At 52.9% G+C, this 21,437-nt stretch overlaps 2 protein-coding genes and 1 long non-coding RNA gene across 7 annotated transcripts in view; 1 reads left to right on the forward strand and 2 right to left on the reverse strand.

Annotated features, from left to right (window-relative positions):
* Nucleotides 1-21,437, reverse strand: part of LOC100548686 (cullin-9-like) — a 39,119-nt gene that overhangs the window by 15,607 nt on the left and 2,075 nt on the right. The window lies entirely within an intron of this gene.
* LOC116216272 overlaps nt 1-21,437 on the reverse strand; it is a 23,935-nt gene that overhangs the window by 1,533 nt on the left and 965 nt on the right. The gene's annotated exons all lie outside the window — the stretch shown is intronic.
* KLC4 (kinesin light chain 4) lies at nt 81-21,431 on the forward strand. Of its 5 annotated transcripts, none has more exons than XM_010706416.3 (16): nt 81-708; nt 8,615-8,881; nt 9,056-9,286; nt 9,525-9,603; nt 9,690-9,915; nt 10,217-10,304; nt 10,702-10,803; nt 11,126-11,299; nt 11,454-11,553; nt 12,044-12,096; nt 13,894-13,961; nt 14,043-14,151; nt 14,851-14,973; nt 20,963-21,087; nt 21,175-21,232; nt 21,302-21,431. In XM_010706416.3, exons 2-16 carry the CDS (start codon nt 8,633-8,635, stop codon nt 21,389-21,391), a joined length of 1,875 nt encoding a protein of 624 aa, XP_010704718.1. In that variant the 5' UTR covers nt 81-708; nt 8,615-8,632; the 3' UTR covers nt 21,392-21,431. The 5 variants fall into 5 exon arrangements, with proteins under 5 accessions (XP_010704718.1, XP_010704716.1, XP_010704719.1 ...); XM_010706414.3 differs by having other exon boundaries at nt 82-708; nt 14,851-15,000; XM_010706415.3 differs by lacking the exon at nt 81-708 and adding an exon at nt 1,808-1,832 and having other exon boundaries at nt 14,851-15,000.

Genomic DNA, 21,437 nt, shown 5'->3' on the forward strand with positions numbered 1-21,437 from the left:
CCGCACCCCCGCTGACGGATCGCCGCAGCCCGGGCCGCTTCCCGGGGCTCCGGGACGCGTGCAGGCTGTGCTCTGCGTTGTGTGCTGTGCCGTTCGTCGTCTCTGTGAAGAATCCGGAGAACGAGCGCTTCACGGCAGCGCCTGCCCGCACTGCGCAGTGCTGACACGCAGGGCTCCCGTCCCATCCCGTCCCGTTCCGCCCTGTTCTGCGGACACGGCGGTAGCGCGGTCGGGGCTCCGCCGGCTTGGCTTTAGAAGCTGGGACGGGAGCAGCAGTAGTGAGACGGGTGAGGCTGATGCCAGGCAGGGATGCGGGAGCTTCAGCTGTAAGCGTAAGGTGTAGCTGGGAACCCTGGGGGTGCGTGTGCGAAATTCGGTCTCTTGTACCTCGGTCGGCACTCGGGAGCGGTCTGGCGGCTCGGCTCCCGTAGATCCCTAGAGATGGGAGCGCAGGGCTCGGCGTGTGTGGCGCTTTCTGCGCTCCCAGCAGAGCGCCCAACGTAATGCCTCTGGAGCCTGACTGCATCTCCTCCCCTCCCCCTGCCGCAGTGTGGTTGGCTGCTGAGCGTCTGGTGCCCGCGTTTCTGCTAGAACGGAGGGCAGCGCGGCACTCATCGCTGGAGCTGCGCGTCGCCGCCGCCCGTGCTTCTCCGCAGCTCTGGGGCATCCGGGAGTGCCGGCACTGGACGAGCCGCTGCAGGCATCCAGGTACTGCTGTTCTGCGGCGCGGGGTGGGCGGAAGATTCCTATCTGGTGACTGTGAAGGGCAGGGTGCCCAGCCGTCCTGTAACAAAGGACCGCTTTGAGCTGCGATTTCGGTGAGAGCTGACGGAAACTTTTCTCCTAGGAAGCTTACGGTTAGGCAGGTAGGCGCAGAATTGCCCTGTGGTAGCGCTGGAGAGGGATGAAGGGATTTCCCTGGTTTGCTTGTCCCAAGCATATGCAGCGGGCGTGCCTCCTGCTGCCAGACAAAGCCGGAGAAACGATGACGAAGGCAGCTCCCTTGCATACAGCAACGGCTCGCAAACTTTCAGAGCCTTGTTCCCACACGAACCTTCCTCCCGCAAATAAAGGGCATACAAAGCCGTTCCCAAACAGAACTGCACTCTGGGCAGGGGGGCAGTTCCTGGTAGATCTCTGGGAGGGAAAAGATGCAGCTAGGAGGTGACTGGAGAGGGCTGGGGGATGGTGTTGCGGCAGAGTGCTCTGGTCAGGCAGCTGGGAGAAATTTGCACAATGATGAGAGACAGCAGAGGCTTCCCCTGTACCCTGCCTGGCTGGCAGCTGGTGCTCTCTTGCGGCTTTGCCTGAGCTGCTCCATGCTATGGTCTCCTCTAGTGCCCTTGGGCTCTGTTGCTGGTGCCTCCTTGTCCTGCATGGAGAGGTGGAAAAAACCACTCTGCGAAAAGAAGGGTGGTGTTCAGTGCGTGTGGGTCAAAGATCCAGCCCGCCCAGACGCAGAGTAAATAAACATGGCTGAGCTTTGCTGCAGTTGGCAGAAGGAGAAGGAAGCGCGTGTTCTCCTCAGCTGTTTCAGAGGAATGCCCAGGTAGGAACAACAGCATCAACATCAAAGACTTAAATGGGTCTCGGGGGGCACGAGGGACGTATTTCAAGACTTTGACTGTGGCAGAGTTGTTGGATAAAGGCTTGATTCTCTAGGAAAGAACCACGTAGCTCCAACTAGTCCAGGAAGCCAAAGGTAAGCAGGATCCTTTGTTTATTATGCAGGTAACACTTTGGTTCTGTGGATTTGGCAGCCTTGTTACGGTTTGAGACCCATTTGTTTCTGGAAATAGCCTATAGTCAGCTGGTCCCTGCAGCTGTCCCAGGTATGCAGTGGAGAGGGTGTGGGTGCTGTGGTGTCTGTCAGGGTCCACAGCAGCTCCCAGCTGCCTGCTGGGCTGTCCCTGTGCTCCCGAGGCACATCCAGCGCGTAGCTCTCCGATTAGACAGATGCCTGTGGAGGCATCGACTCCTGGGAATTATTCTGCCTGCTTTAATACCACTTCATGCTGTCAGGGCAAGGTAATGGCTCTCGCTCTGTATTCTGTACAGCAAGACTCCCAATCAGATTTTGAAGCTAGGGAGAGATGCGTGTCCTGGCTTTGTTCCAGCTGCTTAGCTCTCGTCTCCTCTAGCCCGGAAACAGGTTTTAATGGTGTTCCACTGTAGTCTTTTGCACAGCAGATGCAGAATGGATTTGGTGAGCCGCTGCAGACGTGAGCAAGAGTTTAAAAACAAAGTCTTAGCAGCTGCTCTGGAGATGCTAGCACAATTTTTGTGATAAAGACTGCAATTCCTCTGGTTCTAGTGGCCCACTGAAAGGTGTGTTTTCCTGGCCAGCTGGGAGAATAACCAGCATGAGCTGCTAGAAGGCACAGACTGGCTTTCTGCTAGTGTACGGATCTATTTATTTCTTTTTATTGCACCTTTTTTGCCTCCAATGTCTGCATTCTGTGATTGCTGAGGAGCAGAAGTAGTAAGCCCTTCTGATCTTGAAAGGAATGACTGATCTGAAACAAAGCCAACCACATCAGCTTCTCCATATCCCTCAGAGCAGGTATGGTTTTGGAATACCCGCTTTAGTAACACAAAATTGCTTACCCTGGTCGTCTGTTGTCAACCATAACAAACCTTGGTAGCTTTTGATGTACTGTTTTTAGGTGTGCAGAGAAAAACAGGAAGGGAAGAGAAGCTTCCAGGTCCTTTCTGAGCTTGGATCACTGTGGCCAAGTGCCCAGAAAGCCAGCTTACCACCACCTTGCCACAGGTTTCAGAAGGGTTATGCTACATTGAATTTTCTGTTAGAGATCAGAAGGTGGTGAGGAGCTAAAGCTTCTGGGGCAAAGAGGAATGTTTTATGCTGAGGGAAAAGAGCATGAAGGGAGACCGTTCTATTTTTGTGGGAGAGCCCTTCCACACGAGCTGCAAGCCTGCTTCCCTAGTCCTAGTTAATGCCCATGGGACTCTTGCAGCCTGCTGGTTAGTACAGACTTTCCCAACGGAGGCCTTCTGGCATCTAGAAGAACTCCTGGTGCTTCACACCCGGCTGGAGCTGGCATGTGTCAGCTGCTGCTGAAAGAAGCAGTTCTGGCCCTGGTCCCTGTCCAGGGCGTAGGGAGGGCTGGGCCCTTTCCAGCAGCACAGTCAACTTGTGCTGAGTTACAAATGACTGTAAAGCCTGGGGAAACTGGTTGGATGAAACATTTCTGTGCTCAGAGACTGGCTTTAAAACTCCACAGGAGAGTGCGGGGATGCTGAGGAGAGTCCCACGTTTGGGCTGTGGGAGAATATAGGTGAGAGCTCTTTCTCACTTCCCAGCTCTGCTGTTGGATGGGGATTGCATTGCCTCTCCTTCTGTGTTACAGAGAAGCCCTGTCCTCTTATGACCTGGTGAAAGGGTACGTGTGCTACATTCCCTTTCCTTGGGCTCCGGGTCAGTGTCTAGTGCCAGGGTGCCTGGTCCCTTTGTCCTGGAGTGGAGCTTAGCAAAGGGAAATGTAGTGAGGAATTTATCAGATAGAATTTCAGATTAGAATTGTCGTCTTTTTTTTTTTTCTTCCCTGGATAGTGAAGCTGTATGTTAGGAGTCTGAAGAGAGTGTAGGATCTCCATCTTGGGAGATAAACAATTCTTGACTGTACACAGCAATCAGATTCCTGATCAGAGTGGGGGGGTGGATCAGTGACATCAAAACATCCCTTTGAAATAATACAACACCCATCACAGACTCTTTAATTAGGGAGGAAGTTGCAACACAGCATTCTGTTCAGTGTACATGAGATCATCTATGTGTCATTTTAACTTCTGAGACTGTCTACAGTGCAGGAAGTGTCCACACTGGGGTTGGGGGACAGCTTGGGAGAGAAGATGGGGCTCTTAGGTGCTCCCTTTTAGGTCTTGAGGTGGAGAAACTTGTAAGCCAGAGGTAAGTGGTGGCAGAGCCTCATGCCTATCAGAGCTGAGGTAGCATCTCTCGGCTCTGGGATTGCAGCTCAGATATGCCCTGGGTTGTTGATCCCAGAGTGCTGACCCCTTACTGATCTCCTGCTAGTGTGTTCTTAGTGGCTCTAAGGGAGCAAGAGATGTGCCTGGCATTGCTGGCACTAGTGGCAAGCATCACAGGGCACTGTTCCTGTTCTGCATCACATGAACCTCAGCAGGCATGAGACTTCAGCATTTGTTGCCTAATTTCTGGCTATTTGTCCTCTAATTTCTAGCTGTTATTCACAGCTTGTAGGAGCTCTTAATGCTAACCTGAAGCTGATTGCACACCCATCTGTCTCTCCACTTGCAAAACATCCTCCCCTTGTCTTTGTTCCTAAAGCCTTAACACGTGTGTGTGCAGCTGCTAATAGCTGTGAAGTCTTTGGATGCTGTGCCTCTTATGTGCTGTGCAGTAGAGCAGCCTGGAAGTGCTGATTGCTGGACGTGCAGCCTGGCAGCAGCTTGTCCCTTCTGCAGGGGCCCTGGGGTGGTGACCCTGAGCACAGGGGCTCTCCTGGCAGTGCTGTGGAAGTGTGCAAGTTTCCTGGCAGCGTCAGCATGCCCTGTTGTGCAGGGGAAACCTCGGTGGCTCTGTGCAGCTGGTCCTCATCTCTTATGGTCTGTTTGTTTTTTGACTCTATGGTATCAAAATATGGAATAAGCTTGTGACACCACCGCCTGTGTGATAGTTAAGCCTTGGCGCTCTGCTTGCTTTTTACTGCTTTTATTTTATTTTTTGGTGTCCAAGGTATTAGGTCCACGTTTTCATGTGATGTCTCTTAGGAGTGGTGAATCTGTTGTGGCTTCATGGACATCACCCTGTCCTAAAAGCTCTGTGTTGTTTAACAGCAATGAGTTGGCAGAGGACCAAAAGCAGGAGAAAAAAAGAAAGAAAACAACAGAACCTTTTGGGCACCTGTCAAGCAGGTCAGCCCAAAAGGTAGCAAAAGTACATCCCACAGCACAAGACTGGGATAATTATTGTGAAAATAAGCCTTCAGTCATCTGTTTCAATTTCTAAAATGCTACCATGGATATTTATCTCCCAAACTTGTTCACTTCTGCTATGAATCAGTCTTATTCTTTTCCACAGGATGCTGTTTTGCAGAACCCAGTCATTTTCCTGCAATTACCATATTTGTAGATCACACTCTCTTTCAGAAGAGTTTGCTGCTAAAATCTGCGCTCACTTCTCTACAGAAAGCCCTGGCAGGCCATCTGCAGCTTGAAGGAAGCTGCAATTATTGTCCTGACAGCATCACTTGTGCAAGCTGTGACAGTACCCTGCCTCTTACATATACTTGCTCTAGGAGCATGCAGAGAGTCAGTGAGGCGAAAGGAGTTTGTTGAGGCGTGCACAGAGGTAATGCCCACCTGAAGTCTGTTTCTGTTGTACTTGAGCCCTGATTTCTCTGGTCCCAATTTTGTTGCTCTCTGTAGCCTCCTAGCATTAGGCATCATGATGTAATCTTTCAGATTCACTTGGACCCGTTTAGTCTGGCATCCTTGTCTCTGTGGCAGCAGTTGTGGGTTTGAGATACAGGCAGGGAAGTTTTCAGCTCTTTCCTCTTTAAGCTCTTGCGTGTGGGAGTGCTTTTTGGAGGAAGTGGGCTGGTGAAACTGCTGATGCTTAGTGCTTCCCTGGTGTTGCACTTGCATGCAGGAAGGTTTGTGCCTAGGAGGATGTGACAGCTGGTGGATTCCCAGCTGGTCGCTGCGGCTGCCACAGAGCTCAGTGCACGCATGTTCCTTCCCTGCCTTCCTGCGGCACCCCTCCAAATGAGAGCAGTGGCAGGGAGGGGAGGCCAGTCCTAGCAGCTCTCCTTAAGTAGGGAAGACAAGCCAAGTAGAGCGGAAACGTGCTGGTGGAGGCCTGAGCTGCAGCACCCCCTGAGCCGTGGGGAAGGCAGCAGGAGCTGGGTGCTCTGGCTCCTCAGGAACTTGCTGGAAAAGCTTGCTTTCTCCTAGTCTGCAACTCCTCCTTCTAAAGGCAAATGCTGGTGTATCCGTTCCTCTCTGCAGGAGCCTCTGAGTGCGTTTTCATCCCGCAGAAAGGACACTGCATGCTCTTTACTGAACGTGTGGGAGTAGGAAGAGTGCTTAGACAGCAGCCTCAGCCTGCCTGACCTTGGCGTTGGTTGCCATAGAGTGTGTTTCCTCTCTGAGGGCTATGCATACAGTGTGGACCCACCAGCCCTCTGGAGGGTGAGAAATAAGGCTCTGTAGGGAGGAATCCACGCTTCAGAGGGATAATAAGTCGTCTTCCAGCAGTGTTTGTGGGTTTTCTTTGCTGCACAAAAGGCATTTAAGGAGCTTCCTTGCAGCTCTCGTTGGTGTTTGGTAGCATGCAGCCCCTGTGCAGTTCTCAGGTCTTGCACCTCCCAGGCAGTCTGCTCTCCACCCTGCAACAGGAGGCTGGAGCTGAGTGCTAAGTGTGTTGTACCTAGCAGGGCTGTGCTTCTGGGACATCAGCTTCAAGGAGAAAGTCAGGATCTGCAGAGGTGATCACAGTCAGTGACTGAAGAGGAATTGACAGTGGTATGCCTTGAGCATCTGTAGTTCTGGGGTAGGATTCTGTTGGTCCTGGGGACTGTGGAGCGCTCTAACTTTTTTCTTCTGGAAGAGCTGAACAAACAGGATGTTGCTGGAATAGAGACTGGTGTTTTAACATACAGCTCAGCAGTTTCTCACTTGATCAGTAGTTCTGCGCATAGCGGAATTAATGAGGCTGATTTCCTATGGATCTGGGTCTTGTCTCACTGTTATCTAGCAAGGTGCAAGCTCTGGTGGCTTTCTGTCCTGGTCCATAACACGTACCTCTTCCCAGTGCTTGAGGTATTGTACTCCGTAAAGATGGCTGCAGGAGCTCAGACCCTCCCTGAAAGGATGCAGCAGTGCTTCCTGGAAACTGTCAGCATTTCATGGCTAACCCAGTACACAGAGACAGATGAATCACTCAATCAATCCACCAGATGTCTTATGGAAAAACATTGCTAGTTGAATTTTGGGCTAGATGGGATTATCCAGGAATGGGCAGCTGAGCAATTTGGAAATCAGGATTTGGGTGGTGGTCAGCTCTCAACTTGGAAATCAGGATTTAGGTGGTGGTCAGCTCTCAACAGACTTATTGGCAATAGTCTGTGCTCACTATCATAGAGAGATACTTCATGCCATTCCTACCATTTAGTTTTCTCAACAGCAGACTGAGAAATGTTGTGTTCCAGATGAGACTTCTCAATATAAGATGGAGAATGCACAGGGTAACTGCATGTGGAGCGTGGCAGGCGCTCAAAGGGGAAGGATACAGTGAGATACAGTGCAGGGTTGGTGCTGGTGCTGGATAATGAAGCAAAAGTCAAGTCAGTCTTGTGACTATGGGACTGGGTGGGTAAGAAGGGTCTTCAAGAACTGTGTTTCTGCCCTGCTGGGGTTTGCTAAGGTCTCTGCTGGGTGTTGAGAGTTTGCACTTCTGCAGGGATGTGCATGACTGGAATAGGAGCCAGAGAGGAGAGTTCAGCCTGTAATACAGCTTGAGGAACTCTTAGAGGAGTGATGAGGAGGAGACTGGACCCCTCTGTTGCTCAGCACAAAGACACTAGTAGCTGAGCTGGGGGATCCTCCTGGGCAGAGCGTGCAGCCGGGGAGGAGAGAAGCCCTGCCAAGAAGAGAAGTGCTGCTCTGCCTGGGGAGGCATTTCTGCACACTCTGTAAATCCTAGGCACCGTAGAGCTCAAATGGTGCAGGAAGACAAAAACACTTGATGCCCTTGTGCAAGGGCAGTAGCTTGATATTTTTCTGCTGTGCATCTGGGAAGAATGGGAAAAAGGGAAGGAATAAAGAGTTGTGCCAACCTGAGGTGTCCTTGAGCTGGCAGCAGGGCGAAGAAGGCTGGAAGAGCCATTACTGTTTGGAGCTGACACCCGCACAAGGATGACAGTAGTGGAAGTCTAGCAATTCCTGCATGTAAGTTTTCCCACAAGGATGGGATTCGGTTAATGCTGGTGGTGTTACATCCCTTACTGCTGCTAGGGTCATTCTGTGCCTGACCTGAGATTTTCAGGGAGTATGCTTTTTGTCGGGGAATTTTTGTTGGCCTGGTAAAGCTACTGGTGCCTCCCTGCTTGAGAGATGATCTTCTGGGAGATTTGCCTTTGAAAAAGCAGAATGCCTTGAGCTGGCATCCCTCTGCTTTCTCTTCCCTTTCTTCCACAGTTAGAAGAGGTGTTGAGCCCTGACAGCCTCCTTGCATCAGTGGTTTGTGGTAGGAGGTGCACACACTTGCAGTCCCAGCTGCCAACTACCAATCTCTGCTCCTAAATGGAAACCAGATCAGTTTTCCTTCTGCTGGGAGTGTGGAGGTGTTGGAGGTCAGCTCTGAGTTGAGCCTTTTTGTCTCTTGTCCACATGTGTCACCTGCACTGACTGTCAGTGCTCAGTGCCACAGAAAGGGAGGTGCATACCCTGTGTGCTGCTGACGGGAGAAAGAAGGGAGGGCAAGGTGAAAAGGCTTAATGTGGGCAGCCAGTTGCCTCCTGACGGAGGCTGTGATGCTTGTGTCTGGGTATAGCTCTTTGAAACAACACTGAAGTCCTCAAGTTTTGGTGCTCTCTCTCTCTCTCTGTAGGGCTGCAGGACCAGGACTATGTCCACCATGGTGTACCCAAGGGAGGAGAAACTGGACAAACTGAGCCAAGAGGAGATAATTTCTAACACCAAGCTGGTGATGCAGGGGCTGGAGGCTCTCAAGAATGAACACAACTCCATCCTGCACAGCTTGCTGGAGACCATCAAGTGTCTGAAGAAGGATGAAGAAGCCAACCTTGTGCATGAGAAATCCAACCTGCTCCGCAAGTCAGTGGAGATGATTGAACTGGGGCTTGGAGAAGCTCAGGTGAGAATGGCAAGTGCCATCCTATGTGGTACCTGGGACTGACAGGGGAGGCAAGCACGTGGCTGTTACCAATAAGCTGCAGGGGTAGCACTGGGCCGAGGGTGGTCTCCAATCATGGGTGAGGGAGATAAAAGGTTATCGTCAATACTGACTATGACTGGGACTCTTGACAAGGTGATGATGGCACTGTCCAACCATCTGAATGCGGTGGAGTCAGAGAAGCAGAAGTTGCGTGCTCAGGTACGGAGGCTGTGCCAGGAGAACCAGTGGCTGCGTGACGAGCTTGCCAACACCCAGCAGAAGCTGCAGCGCAGTGAACAAACTGTGGCTCAGCTGGAGGAGGAGAAGAAACACCTTGAGTTCATGAACCAGCTGAAGAAGTATGATGAGGATGTCTCTCCTTCGGTATGCCCTTGCCCTGTCAAGCAGCAGCCTTTTTTGTTGGGGGGTTGGACCAGCAGGATTGCCTGAATGCAACAGCCTTGTTCTGGATGCCAAGATATGGGGGGAAACTAGGTTTTGTTGGGTGGGAGAAAGGTGGTAGCAGGGATGACCAAGAAGTTAAGGGTATTGGTGGCAGTTGAGTCAGCCCAAGCTGCTGCTTTCTGAGAATGAACAGCATTGTGATTCCTATTTCTCTCAGGAGGAGAAAGAAGGTGACTCCACCAAGGACTCCCTGGATGATCTGTTTCCAAACGAGGAGGAGGAACACGGTCCTGGATGTGAGTGCTTGCTCATGCTTAGTTACTGCCTGTATCTGTTCAAACCTGCTGTGCCAAACGTGCCCTGATGTATTCTGTGCCTGCAGTGCCCCACCAGCATAGCAGTGCAGTAGCAGCTGCCCAGCAAGGAGGCTATGAGATTCCTGCACGCTTGCGCACCCTCCACAACCTTGTCATCCAGTATGCTTCACAAGGACGCTACGAGGTGGCTGTGCCGCTCTGCAAGCAGGCACTGGAGGACCTGGAGAAGACATCAGGCCATGATCACCCTGATGTGGCCACCATGCTCAACATCCTGGCTCTGGTGTACAGGTGAGGGTGGGGAGGGCAGGACTGAGCCAGGAGGGCTGTCTTCCTCTTCAGTTTACCAGGTTAACACATTCTGGTGACAAGGATTTCTCCCAGCTTCCAGTGATCTGCCTTTCAAAAAAGGTTTTGGCATAGATGAAGTATTTGGACCACCATACTCCCTGATAAGACTAAACTGAGGAAGGGGGGAAGGAAAGGGCTGCTGGAAGCTAATCTTTGTGGAGGGAGGAGCCTTGCTCGTGGTTCTGCTTGCCACAGGCTGTGGTGTCCAAACCCCAGGTAACTAATTGGCTTTGCACTGCAGGGATCAGAATAAATACAAGGAGGCAGCGCATCTCTTGAATGATGCTCTCTCCATCCGTGAGAAGACCCTGGGAAAAGACCACCCTGCAGTGAGTATCTGCCTTCTCTTTTAGTCACTTCTTGTGACCTGTACATGCTACTGGGGCTAGTACAGTGCCCCTTTTCCTTGTGACTTGTCTGCAACCTGGTCCCTTGGTGCTGGGCTGCCAGGGATAGCAGTGTGCCCCGTGATGGCTGGTGTGCTGTTTGGTATTATGGGGGCACTGTGTCGTATTTTCTGCTGTCTTGTTCAGTATGGCCAATCAGGAGATGGCATCTCCTGGATTCTGCTGTGTAGGCGAGATAACCTTCTGCCTCTGGACCTCTTTATCTCCAGAAGCATCTGTGCTGCAGGGGTGAAAGAATGGGACAGTTACTGCTGCTTGCTCCCCAGGTTGGTCCCACTGAATTTGGCTTTGTTTCACAGAGAAACTTATGTCTATGCAGGTGGCTGCAACTTTGAACAATCTGGCTGTTCTCTATGGCAAGAGAGGAAAGTACAAAGAAGCGGAGCCACTTTGTAAGCGAGCCCTGGAGATCCGTGAGAAGGTACTGGTCTCTTATGCCTTCCTTTCTTCCAGCTCAGCCTTATGGTTTTCTCTCCCTACCTTACTGCACCTGAAAGATCCAGGACCCACCTAGTCTTTTCAGCTGCTGATTGTGCTACCACTTTTCTTCTCTCTCCAGTGTTTGCAGTGTTTAGAAAGGCCTGATGGGAGGTGGGAGCTAGAATTTCTCCACTTGACCTCTGTAATCCTTAGCTCCTGGCTGACAAACGGATGCCCTCTGGGTTGGGCTGGAGCTGCTTGAATGTCCCCCAGATGTTCATTACAACTTAAGTATTGTCGTCTTGTGACTTCTGTGTATCCAGGTCCTAGGTAAAGACCATCCTGATGTGGCCAAGCAACTGAACAATCTGGCCCTGCTGTGCCAGAACCAAGGCAAATATGAGGAGGTGGAGTACTATTACTGCAGGGCCCTGGAGATCTATGAGAGCTGCCTGGGTCCTGATGATCCCAATGTAGCCAAGACCAAGAACAACCTGGTGAGACCCTGGGAAGGGGCCATGTGGGAATGGGTGGTGGTGTCATAGTAGACACACTGCTTGGTGTCTGGAGGAAACAGGGAGGTAGCTGGGAGAAGTGGGGAGGGTTAACTTGTGTTGCCCAGTGGGATTGGAGCTGTTTTCTTGGTTGCAGGCCTCCTGTTACTTGAAGCAAGGCAAATACAATAATGCAGAGGTGCTGTACAAGGAGATCCTTACCCGTGCTCACGTGAAGGAGTTCGGCTCTGTGGATGGTTTGTACACACTCTACTGGGGCAAGAGTGAAGAGTTTGCTCTTCCCCCATCCGTGTGGTAGGGAGATGGGATACCTTGCAGAGGCCTTGTTGTTTGGGCAGGCCTCGAGACACTGCCATTCTAGTTTGTTGTGCTGCTTCACCTCTTTCAGAAGGAGTCTTAGTGAGCTCTAGCTTTCAGTCTACTAGGTTGGCAAGCAGTTGTGGCTTAAAGGGGGAGAAGAGCATAGTGCTTCTCAGGCACGAGTTGAAGTTTCTCCTGTAGTTCTGGCACAGGCAGGGGGAGAACTTGTTCCCTCTTTCCTATGCTTTGCCCTTGCAGTGTCAGTTGCCTTTCTTGTGGCTCTAGCCAGTGACTGGAAGCCCTGTGATGAACTGCTGGCTTTGGAGATGGTGCTGGGCTGTGCAGAGAGCAGAGCAGTAGTGGAAGTGGCAGAGTAACAAAGATAAAGTGGTGAGTGGAGCTGTCTTTCATTTTTTCCCCACACAGAAGAACACAAGCCAATCTGGATGCATGCAGAGGAGAGAGAGGAGATGAGCAAGGTGAGTCTGAGTTTGGGGTGCAGCCTGTTGACAACAGCAAGAGCCCCAATAGGGGAAGGAGATCCTGGGGTTTTGATCCCCTAATATCACAACCAGACGTTCTTTTCTGCAGTTTGAAGAGCTGGTGTGGCCACTGATAAAGGATGGGAGTGGTGTGTGGAATGGGGGAAGTTCCTTGGGGGCACTGAGGAATGGAGGCCCATCAGAGGACCTGATATTTTACTTGGAATGGGGAGTTATTAAGCGCCTCAGCCATGGCTGCATGCTGTTTGTTTTAGTGAAACCTCTAAGGCAAGCAGATGATGGAAGATGGTTGATGGCAGAGTTGTGCTGCAGGGTTTTGGTACTGCTAGTACCCAGAGCACATCTTGAGGCTGTCTGGAAGTGGGTTAAGAAGAGACTACTGTTGTCACCTTGCTTAGTGGGTAAGTCCAAACCTCATGGAAAAGAACTCCAGACAGGTTTCTAGCAGTTCAGTGTTTTAGCTGGCCTCTGAATGAGGGCCTTGGATTTGGCAGAGAGACAGGGAAGCCGTTTCCTGAGCTCTGCTTTCTGTTGCAGCTGATAAATGCAGCAGAGTTCAGTCTGCTTTTTGCCAGGAGGACAAAACAGCAGAGTGAATGGCTACTACTACAAAAAAATATACTGACTGTGGCATACATTGCAAGAGAAATTGGGTGGAGTAGGGCCCAGGCTCCCCATCTTTGGAATTGAGATGCTTCTTTTTGGTGTTGTCTTTAGAGAAGTGTAAGATTATGAGCAGACTGTTGCAGTGTGGAGCTGTGCTCCAGTTAGCACAAGCTTTGCAGCAGGGGTGAGAGAACACAACGCCTTCGGGGAAATATTCTTTCTCTAAATCTGCTGTCCAAACCAGGCCCATTGAAACTATACTGACTGTGTCCCTTTCTCTCCTAGGCCTGTAGAGCAGGCCTGGAAGCCCAGCCTTGTGGGACAGATCTGCAGCTGGAAATTTAATTAATTTTGCAGCCTGGGTAAGAATTGATCTGCTTTTCCTGCCCCTGAGATGGCTGTCTCTAGGCAGCTGTCCAGGTCCAGTGGCATAACACATCTGATGTGGTCTTCCTAGCCGGGTAGTGGTGACTGCAGCCCTTGAATCTAGGCTCTTTCCCCACTGACAGGCATTCAACAGCCTTCCCATTGGTTTTGGTCACCTTGGTTTTGGGTTCTGAGCGCTTCTAACCCTGCGCTTACCCAGGCTCTGATGCAAAGAAACCCAAGTGTGACTATGGCTTGGGAAAGCACCTGCGTGTGGGATAATGATCCAAGAAGTGCAGTGGGGCTTTGTAAGGAAAGTGGTCCCTGCAAAGGCAGTTTTTTCCTGGCTGGGACAATTGCCAGAGGGAATACTGGTGTTCCTGGCAGAGGCAGGACCAGTTTTATGGTGCAGAAGCTATGGAATTTGTAGGTTTTGGTAAAGTGTTTTAACTGGCTTTGCATGCCAGTGTTGGGAGTGCCATGTACTTCCAGCCACTGCTTTTGAGCTTTGTTGTCCTCACTACCTTTGGTACCACAGAAGGGGCAAGGAGATAGGAACATGCTCTTTGCTGGAGGTAGGGCATCACGTCATCTTGTGTCTCAAATAATTTGCAGCAAAAAGGTTTTAGCCTTTCTCTCCAGGAACCTGCTGGGACTTCATTGCAACATTTATGTGTTGTGCTTCCAGAGGCTGGGCTGGTGTGAGGATACAGCCTTGGGCTTGATCCAGGTGCCAGTGTGAGAGCACAGGCCAGGGAGTGGCACTAGGCATGGGGCTAACAGCTGTCTTTTCACCAATAGAGCAAGCACAGAGACAGTGCTCCCTACGCTGAGTATGGCGGCTGGTACAAGGCCTGCAAGGTTAGCAGGTAAGAGAGGTTTGTGGGCAGCTCTAGGCGGTGGGTGAGGTGTCCCCAGGGCTCCCACTCACCTGCTGCTTGTTCCCATAGCCCGACTGTGAACACCACTCTGAGGAACCTGGGTGCGCTGTACCGGCGCCAGGGCAAGCTTGAGGCGGCGGAGACCTTGGAGGAGTGTGCAGTTCGCTCTCGGAGGCAGGTAAGGCCACAGGGACCTTCCCAGGTGGGTGGGAAGATGCTGTGAGACTCAGGGCTAGCAGGCTGTGACATTGCCCTGCGTGTGAAGAGGGATTGTGCTATGCCTCGCAGCCTCCTATCTGTAACTTGTATTCCCGTAACACTGGAATAGCTCAGTGGTTGGGGTTCCATTTGTGCATGGGTTCACATGCGTTTGCATATGTGGGATTGCACTGGTGTATGCATACATAGATGGAGCGTCTGTTGGGGTGTATATGTGTGTGTAGAAATCCTACAGCTATGTTAGGGCAGGCTATGAAGCTTTGTCAGCTGAGAGGAGTCTGCACTTGGTGAGGTGTGTTCTTCCCACTAATTTGTCCAGGAATTACGGCTTCTGCACTAGGAAATCTGTGGTGTAAGTACCCAGCATGAAGAGTGAAGGACAGCAAAAACCTTCACACATCAAAACATGAAGGGGGAAAAAAAAAAAAAGCCCTCAGCTTTTTGAGGCAGCAAGCTCTTGTCACGCAGGGTGGCATATAGCTTATAAGGCATTCCCTGAACAAGAGCTACTGAATTCAGGATGCTGTTTGGCTCTGTCTTTCTTGTTTGGGAGAATTCTGGCTGTGATGGGACAATGACTGAGAGAAGGAAAAGGACCAGGCAGATAAGAGCACTGAAGAGCAAAGTCTGGTGCTTCCTTATTCCTTTCTATTTGCAGGGCATTGACCCAATCAACCAGACGAAGGTGGTGGAGATCCTGAAGGAGGGTGATGGCACAGAGAGACGTCGGAGCCTGGGTGGCAGCGTCAAGTACGAGAATGCCACAGACGGTAGCGAGGAAGTGAGTATGGGCGTGGAATGGAGCGGGGTAAGTACAAGACACCATCAAGAATGGCCTCAGCTGGCTGCTGGAGGGAAGGGACAGCCTGGCTCAGGGCTCTCCCCGCGTGGCCTGTCGTGGCATCCTTGTCTGCCTCCATTTGTTCCCTGCACACTTCCTTCTCCTCTTTCTTGGCATGAGCCAGCCAGCCCACAAAGGTGTGCGTCTGGGCCTGGCTTGTCATGTACAGGCCAGGCACTCTGAAGAGTTCTCACTTCCAAGGGGCTTCCAGTTCCTGGCAGTGCACAGCATGAGCTGGTCCTGGCCTGCCCTTAATCTTAGCCTTGGCGACCTTATTAACACCTCTCCCTGCTGCTCTCCTCTTGAGGCTGTGGCTGAGTTTCAGCCCCATCTCAGGCCCACACAGCCTCTGTGAGCAACTTGCCTTTCTGTCCTGCAGCGCGCCACAAGTGATGCTGGGTCTGGGGAGGTGTGTGTGTGTGTGTGTGTGCGAGTGTGTGTGTTTGGTGGGGCTGTGACTGTGTCTGCAATGTAAGGAAATTGTCCACAGCCAACACCTTTACTGTCCTCTTGTGGTCTCGTGCCCCTCCTGTGGGCTGTGGTCAAACAGAGGTTGGAAAAGGCAGGTTTTCTTGAGATGCCTGGCTGGGCTGACCAGTGGTGGCAAAAGAGGCTGCTGTTAGCTGAGGCTCGATCAGGGTGACCCAAGCTTACTGTTCTTGCTCTGAGACTGAAGGGCACTGTGGTCACTAGTACAGAGTTTGGAGGAAGGTAGCGGTCCAGGTCTGGGACAGGTGGTTTCTTAAAGGAGGAGGATGGAGAAGAGGCAACAAGTGAGCATGGTGCTGGTGGATGCTTGGCTTGAGGTCTGCTGGAGCTGTTAATGCTTACCATTCCTCTTGCAGACTCTGGCTGAGAGTGTAGTGTAGTAGCTGGCACCTAGGGCTGGCTGCAACCTGACATAAGCGATGCACTGAGCATGAATCCTCTACTCCCCCTCACATCTGCTGTCACTAACTCTTCCCCACGTGGCCATCCTTACCCGCATGAGCTGTTCCCCTTCTTCCTTCCTCTTCCCTGTTGCCATGACAGCCCCTCAACATCCAGACCTAAAGCCTGGCTCTCTTGATTGTGGATTGTACCCCGCAGGTGGCTGGAGAGGGCCTGGGGAGCTGAGCTTTGAAGGGCCCAGCAGCTCCTCCAGATGCAAGGCTGTCCTCTGTCTCAGCTAATTAATCTTCAAGGGTGAAGAGGGTCTTAGTCCTGGCCCTCACGTTCCCTGTTAGTAGAGGGGGGAGAGAGGTGTGGAGGAAGGAGGGCTGCATCATTGGATTAGGATCACCCAGACCCTGACCTGGTTGGTGACTCTCTGCAGCTCCTCGTGGCTGTGGTTGGCATTGGCTGATTGCTTTCTGCAGTGCAGCATAGGCCTTCCTGCTGGCCTCTGAGCTATCAGCCTAAAGCAAGCAGACAATGTCACCCTCTCCTGCAGCCTGACCCAGCAGATGGGGATACTTGCACTTACGATCCTTTCCCAAGGGGCTTGTCAGGACTGCCCACAATCAACTGTACGGAAGGAGCTTGGGGGGGGGGGTCTAACTCAGCACCCTAGGGATATGGCTGCTGTCATGTGGTGCTTGGTGCTCTTCCTAGCTGGCTGCACACACAGCCAGCTCCCTCTGCCCAGCCGGCACCCTGCAGCTCCCCCGTGGAGAAGGCTGGGGCAGCTCCCTCACAGTCAGTTGTTCCTTGCACAGCTGTGGAGATCTTGGGTGTGGTGCCCCAGGCCCACCTCTGTTGCCATCCCTTTAGCTGTCAGCTGCTGCAGGCAGAGCTCTGGATGCCCCAAGAACACCATTGACTATACCCTGCTGCCCAGGGTAGCTCTGGAAGCACCCCAGAGCCCGACCTAGCTACTTGTGGCCCAGTTAAAATATGAGCTTGCTGATTTAGTCTCCCCACCCTCCTTCCCCACCTAAAAGTGGCCCATGGTCACTGCATGCAGCCTGGGACCTGACCCACCAGCTCCCTGGACTACCTGCAACCTCATGGGCTTGTAAACTGTGTCTTTCTCCTTTCTGTGCACTAGGCTTAAATGCCTCCCGAGACTCCCTCTTTCCCCTCCACCGCAATCAATCACCCGGATGTTTGTGTTGTATCTTCCAACTTTATCCTCCACACCATCCCTCCTTCCTCGGCAAGAACTCCACGCCAGTCCCCCAACCCTCCCGGCGCGTGAGGGCACCACAGCACCTGCAGAGGAGTGCCTGGGACCTCGTTCCAGTCCCGTGGCCAGTAAGAGCAGGAGGAATCTCCATGGATCTGCCTGCTCCCCCTGGTCAGGGTGGTGGGCCACCATCCCCTTGTGTGCCCTCACCTCCCAGCCTGCCCTTGCACAGCTCTGGGGACCAAGCCTGCAGGGGAGTGTCTTCAGGTGTACTGACTCCACCATCATAGCTTGTTCCCTCCATCTCTGCAGAGGCCTGGATGGAGGTGTGAAGATGGGAGGGCTGTTTAGGGAGGCAGAGGCCTGGCCTTGGCAGGACTGTTGTGTGCCCAGTTACTTTCTTCCCTGTAGGCATAGCTGATGTTAGTGCCCTGTAGTGAACCTGCGCTGACCACCAATGAGTTGGGCTCTACCTGCAGCATAGGACAGCCTCCCTCTTGCTCTCCTCCTCCCGGCTGAGGTCTGCTACTTAGGGCCAGCATGTGGATCTCTGCAGGGCATGGGGATGGAGGGTGGCCCATAGTTACTGCACATCTGAGCTAGGATTGGGGGTGACAGCCAAGGGCTGTGCATCAAACAGGGACGTGCAAGGGCAAGTGTGCATAGTTGCCAACTCCTGAGCTGATAATGTAGCTGAGTTTCTTGCTTGGTGGTGTTATCAGCTGCCTGTTGCTCTGGGGTCGTTGGATGTGCGTCCTGAGAGGAGAAGAGGTGAGGGTGAAGCTATATGCTATTTCTTGGAGGCAGAGGGAGGAAGGGTGGGAGGAGAGCAGAACTCTTCTGCGAGCAGTTAGAAGTGGCTGAGATGGAGAACAGGCTGGTTTGAAGTAGAGCAGGTGAGAGAAAAAGGAGGTGCAGAGAAGGGTGTGAGGAAAGGAAGAGCTGGGGCTTGGGGTGTTCCAAGCATGAGTGGGAGGTGGGCTGGCTGAAGGGGGATTTCTGCAGGAGGTAAGAAAGAACAGGCCAGGGAAGAACAGACCACATTGCTCAGGGAGGAGTTCTTGAACACAGGACGTGGCTTATGAGGGGTGGCCCTTGGGGTTGTGACTTGCTGTTCTTCCTCATGTAGAGGGCAGGATTGTCACTCTGTTGCTCCCAGGGAGGCAGTGCTGCCCTGGGCTTCTGTGGGGGTGGCTCAGTGCCTCTGATGGGACTCCACCGGAGTGTTGTCAGTCACTGCTGAAGAAGGGGATGTTTCCTAAAGTCTTCAGCCTCATGCCCTCAGATGCACACCCTCATCCTACCTCCTATAAAAGTTGAGCCTGGGGAGGCTGCAGGCAGCAGGACAGAGCCCACAGGCAGCGCAGGATTCCCTCCTCCCTTATTTATTTAAGTAGGTAGTTTCTCTCATGCTAGTCATCTGGTAGGCTATAATAATAAATATGCTTGTCTGTCTGGGCCTGGCTTTCCTGTGGTGATGCAGAAGCCTCGGGGCACTTGCATACTGCTCTCCTGGGAACTGGTGCTTGCTGAAAGGAGATTTAGGGGCTGAGGGCTCTAGAGCCATGCCTTCCCTGCCCCTCTCTCCTACTCCTGCTCCATGCTGTTGGAGTGTGGTGAGTCCCCAGAGTTCAGGCCTCAGCACCATCTGCCTCTGCTTTGCCTGCCATGGACCTGGTGCTGTAACAACTGTACCTGTGATTAAAGGGAGACAGATCTGAACTGCTGCCCTGTGCTTCTTTCCATGCTTTGTAGGCCAGCGTTGGTCAGCCCTGGGGCGGTGGGGGCAAAATGCTGCTGGATAAGGTGTGGGTGCTCAGTGTCTGTGTGTATGCAGGGGCATGTGCTGCTGTGTGGGCGGTGTGGGCACATCTCTTCTGGGCTGAGCATTGGAGCAGAAGGACTCAGCTCCCTGCCTCAAACTGGGGTTGCTTCCAACCATAGCTCTGCGGTCACATTGTACGGCTTACATGGAGCATCTGAGGTTGGTTCTTTCTCAACTGCTGTTTTCATTAGCCAGAAAAATACTCCACTGTGTCCTCTGGTGCTGAGCTTTGCATGCTCTTAAATCCTGCCTGAGTCCTTTGCCTCCATGAAGCAGACGGTGGGAGCGTGCAGGGGAGAGTGACTCAGTGCTGAAGCTACTGCTTGTGCTTTGAGTGCTCTCGTCCTCGTGGGTGCAGTGAGGTGGGTGCTCTGCGGTAAACCAAGCGCCTTCCATGTTCCGGGTTAAAAATAACCTGCAGAAGAGGGAGTGGGGAGAGAAAGAAGGCTATTTTTAATCCATGCAGCAGAACTTGGTTCTGGCATTGAGCTGTAGTTAGCCTGCATCACTGTAGCTGGGCAAGTGTGGCTCTTTTCACCACCCCTGACGGTAGAGCTTGCTTGGGCCCTGGGCAGCTTTTTTGCTGCTTCTGTACCATGGTCCTGCTCCACTGCCCCAGCAGTGCTCCCTTTTCTACCTCCGGCTGCTGTGTCCTGGCAGAAAAACAGCTTGACATGGCAGTACCCTGCCAGGAGGGTGGTAGCACAGGGGCTAATGGTGGCAGGGCTCTTCTGCTTCTTCCCCATCCCCTTCTTTGGTAGTGCCATACCGATGGCTTGCTCCTCCAAAACCCGCTTAGGATGCCTGCTGGAGGAGCTGAATGCTTGCCTTGCTAACGCTGATGGTGCTTTCTGCATTCCTGGTGCGTGGGTGCCTTGCTGCAACAGCACACAAATCCTAGTTTGGAAGCCCTTTGCTCATTACCACAAAGAGGCTCATTTGGTTTATCCAGGAACAGATGGGACCAGAATCAGGAGAAAGGTTGCTGGTAGGAAACATCCTGTTCACCTGGTAGGGGGTCTAAGGCTGGATCGTCATTGGGTAATGAGAGCAGGGAAGTGTTTCCTTGGTGCCAGGGTGGTTCCTGGAAACCTGGGAAAGAGCAGGAGGGGCCTTAAGACAGAGCCTGCAGAGCTGCACAAGCAATCCTGGGGCTCTGGCTGCTGCTGGCCTAGGCCAGGGGACATTCTGCTCGTGCATCATGTATCATGCTCACTCACTCGTAAGGAGCAAAGGGCTTTGGTGGTGCCTTACCTCTATTTTCTTACTGCCTCCTTGTGCCGGGAGAGGCAGCCCTTGAGGCCAATAGGATTGGCACCGAGCAAGACTGCTGTTAGCAGATCATAAGAGCAAAAGCAGTCCCTTATCAGCAGTGATGTTGCAACCTTCCTTAAGGAGGTTCCTGGCTGTGCAGGAGAGCTTGGTGATGGTGGCACAAGGTGGCCTCACACTGGCAGCGTGTGCTTTGTATGTGTGGAGCAAATCCAGATGGGCTGGAGCCTGGCAAGGGCTGAGTGCTCCATAAGGGGCCCCAACAGCAGACAGAGGAGCGCATCCCCCGTGGAGTGGAGCTGCCTGCACTGCTCAGCAACTACAGGGATAATTGTTTGAGTCTTAGGGGGGCTTTCAAGGTAGGCGCTGAGTGTGTGTGGGTGTGCAGAGTGGTGCTGCCTGACACGAGTGTAGCTGTGAAACCAGCAAGCTGGAGCAGGATGAGCTCTGCATGGAGAGAGAATGGCACTGGTGGAGCGAGAAGGAGGAAAGTTGGGCCTGGACTCCATATTAGGAAGAGAGTCTTTGGGGCAAGTGACCCAGCAGCACATCCTGGCCCAACCTAAAGTATCCCTAAGCGTGGGGATTCCCACCAGCACCTGCTCGGACCTCCTCATAGCTGCCAGCTGAGCCACAGGAGACGGAACAGGGTCTGGTTCACAGCACACCAGAGCTTCCTTTGTGCTGCTCAGTCCTCGCCCCCTGGCTTGTGTCTCCGTCTCCAGGACGGCAGCGGTACCCTCCAGCGCAGCAGCTCCCTGGGGAAAATCCGGGATGTGATCCGGCGGAGCAGCGAGATGTTGGTCAAGAAGCTGCAGGGCAACGGGCCCCTGGAGCCCAGGAACACCAGGTAGGGGCTACGGCCTGGGTCCTGCCAGGCCGGGGTGCCGCTGCGGGATCGGGCGTCAGACGACACCTCTTCTCTGCTTTCTCGTAGCATGAAGCGAGCTGCCTCGCTAAACTACCTGCACAAGTCTAGCGATGCTTCGTTTGAGGTGAGCGGCGGAGCAGGAGCTGGGGGGCATGGCGCTGGGGGCCGTGCTGACACACGCCGTGTTTTTCAGGGTACCCAAGGGCTCCGCGCAGAGAGCAGAGGCCTCAGCGCCAGCAGCATGGATCTCTCCTCCCACAGCTCCCTGCTCGCTTCCAACTGAGCGCCCGCGGCAGCTCGCCGCAACTCTGCGCTGCGTGGGGCAGCGC

The sequence above is a fragment of the Meleagris gallopavo genome, chromosome 2 (assembly GCF_000146605.3).
Source record: "Meleagris gallopavo isolate NT-WF06-2002-E0010 breed Aviagen turkey brand Nicholas breeding stock chromosome 2, Turkey_5.1, whole genome shotgun sequence".
NCBI lineage: Eukaryota > Metazoa > Chordata > Aves > Galliformes > Phasianidae > Meleagris > Meleagris gallopavo.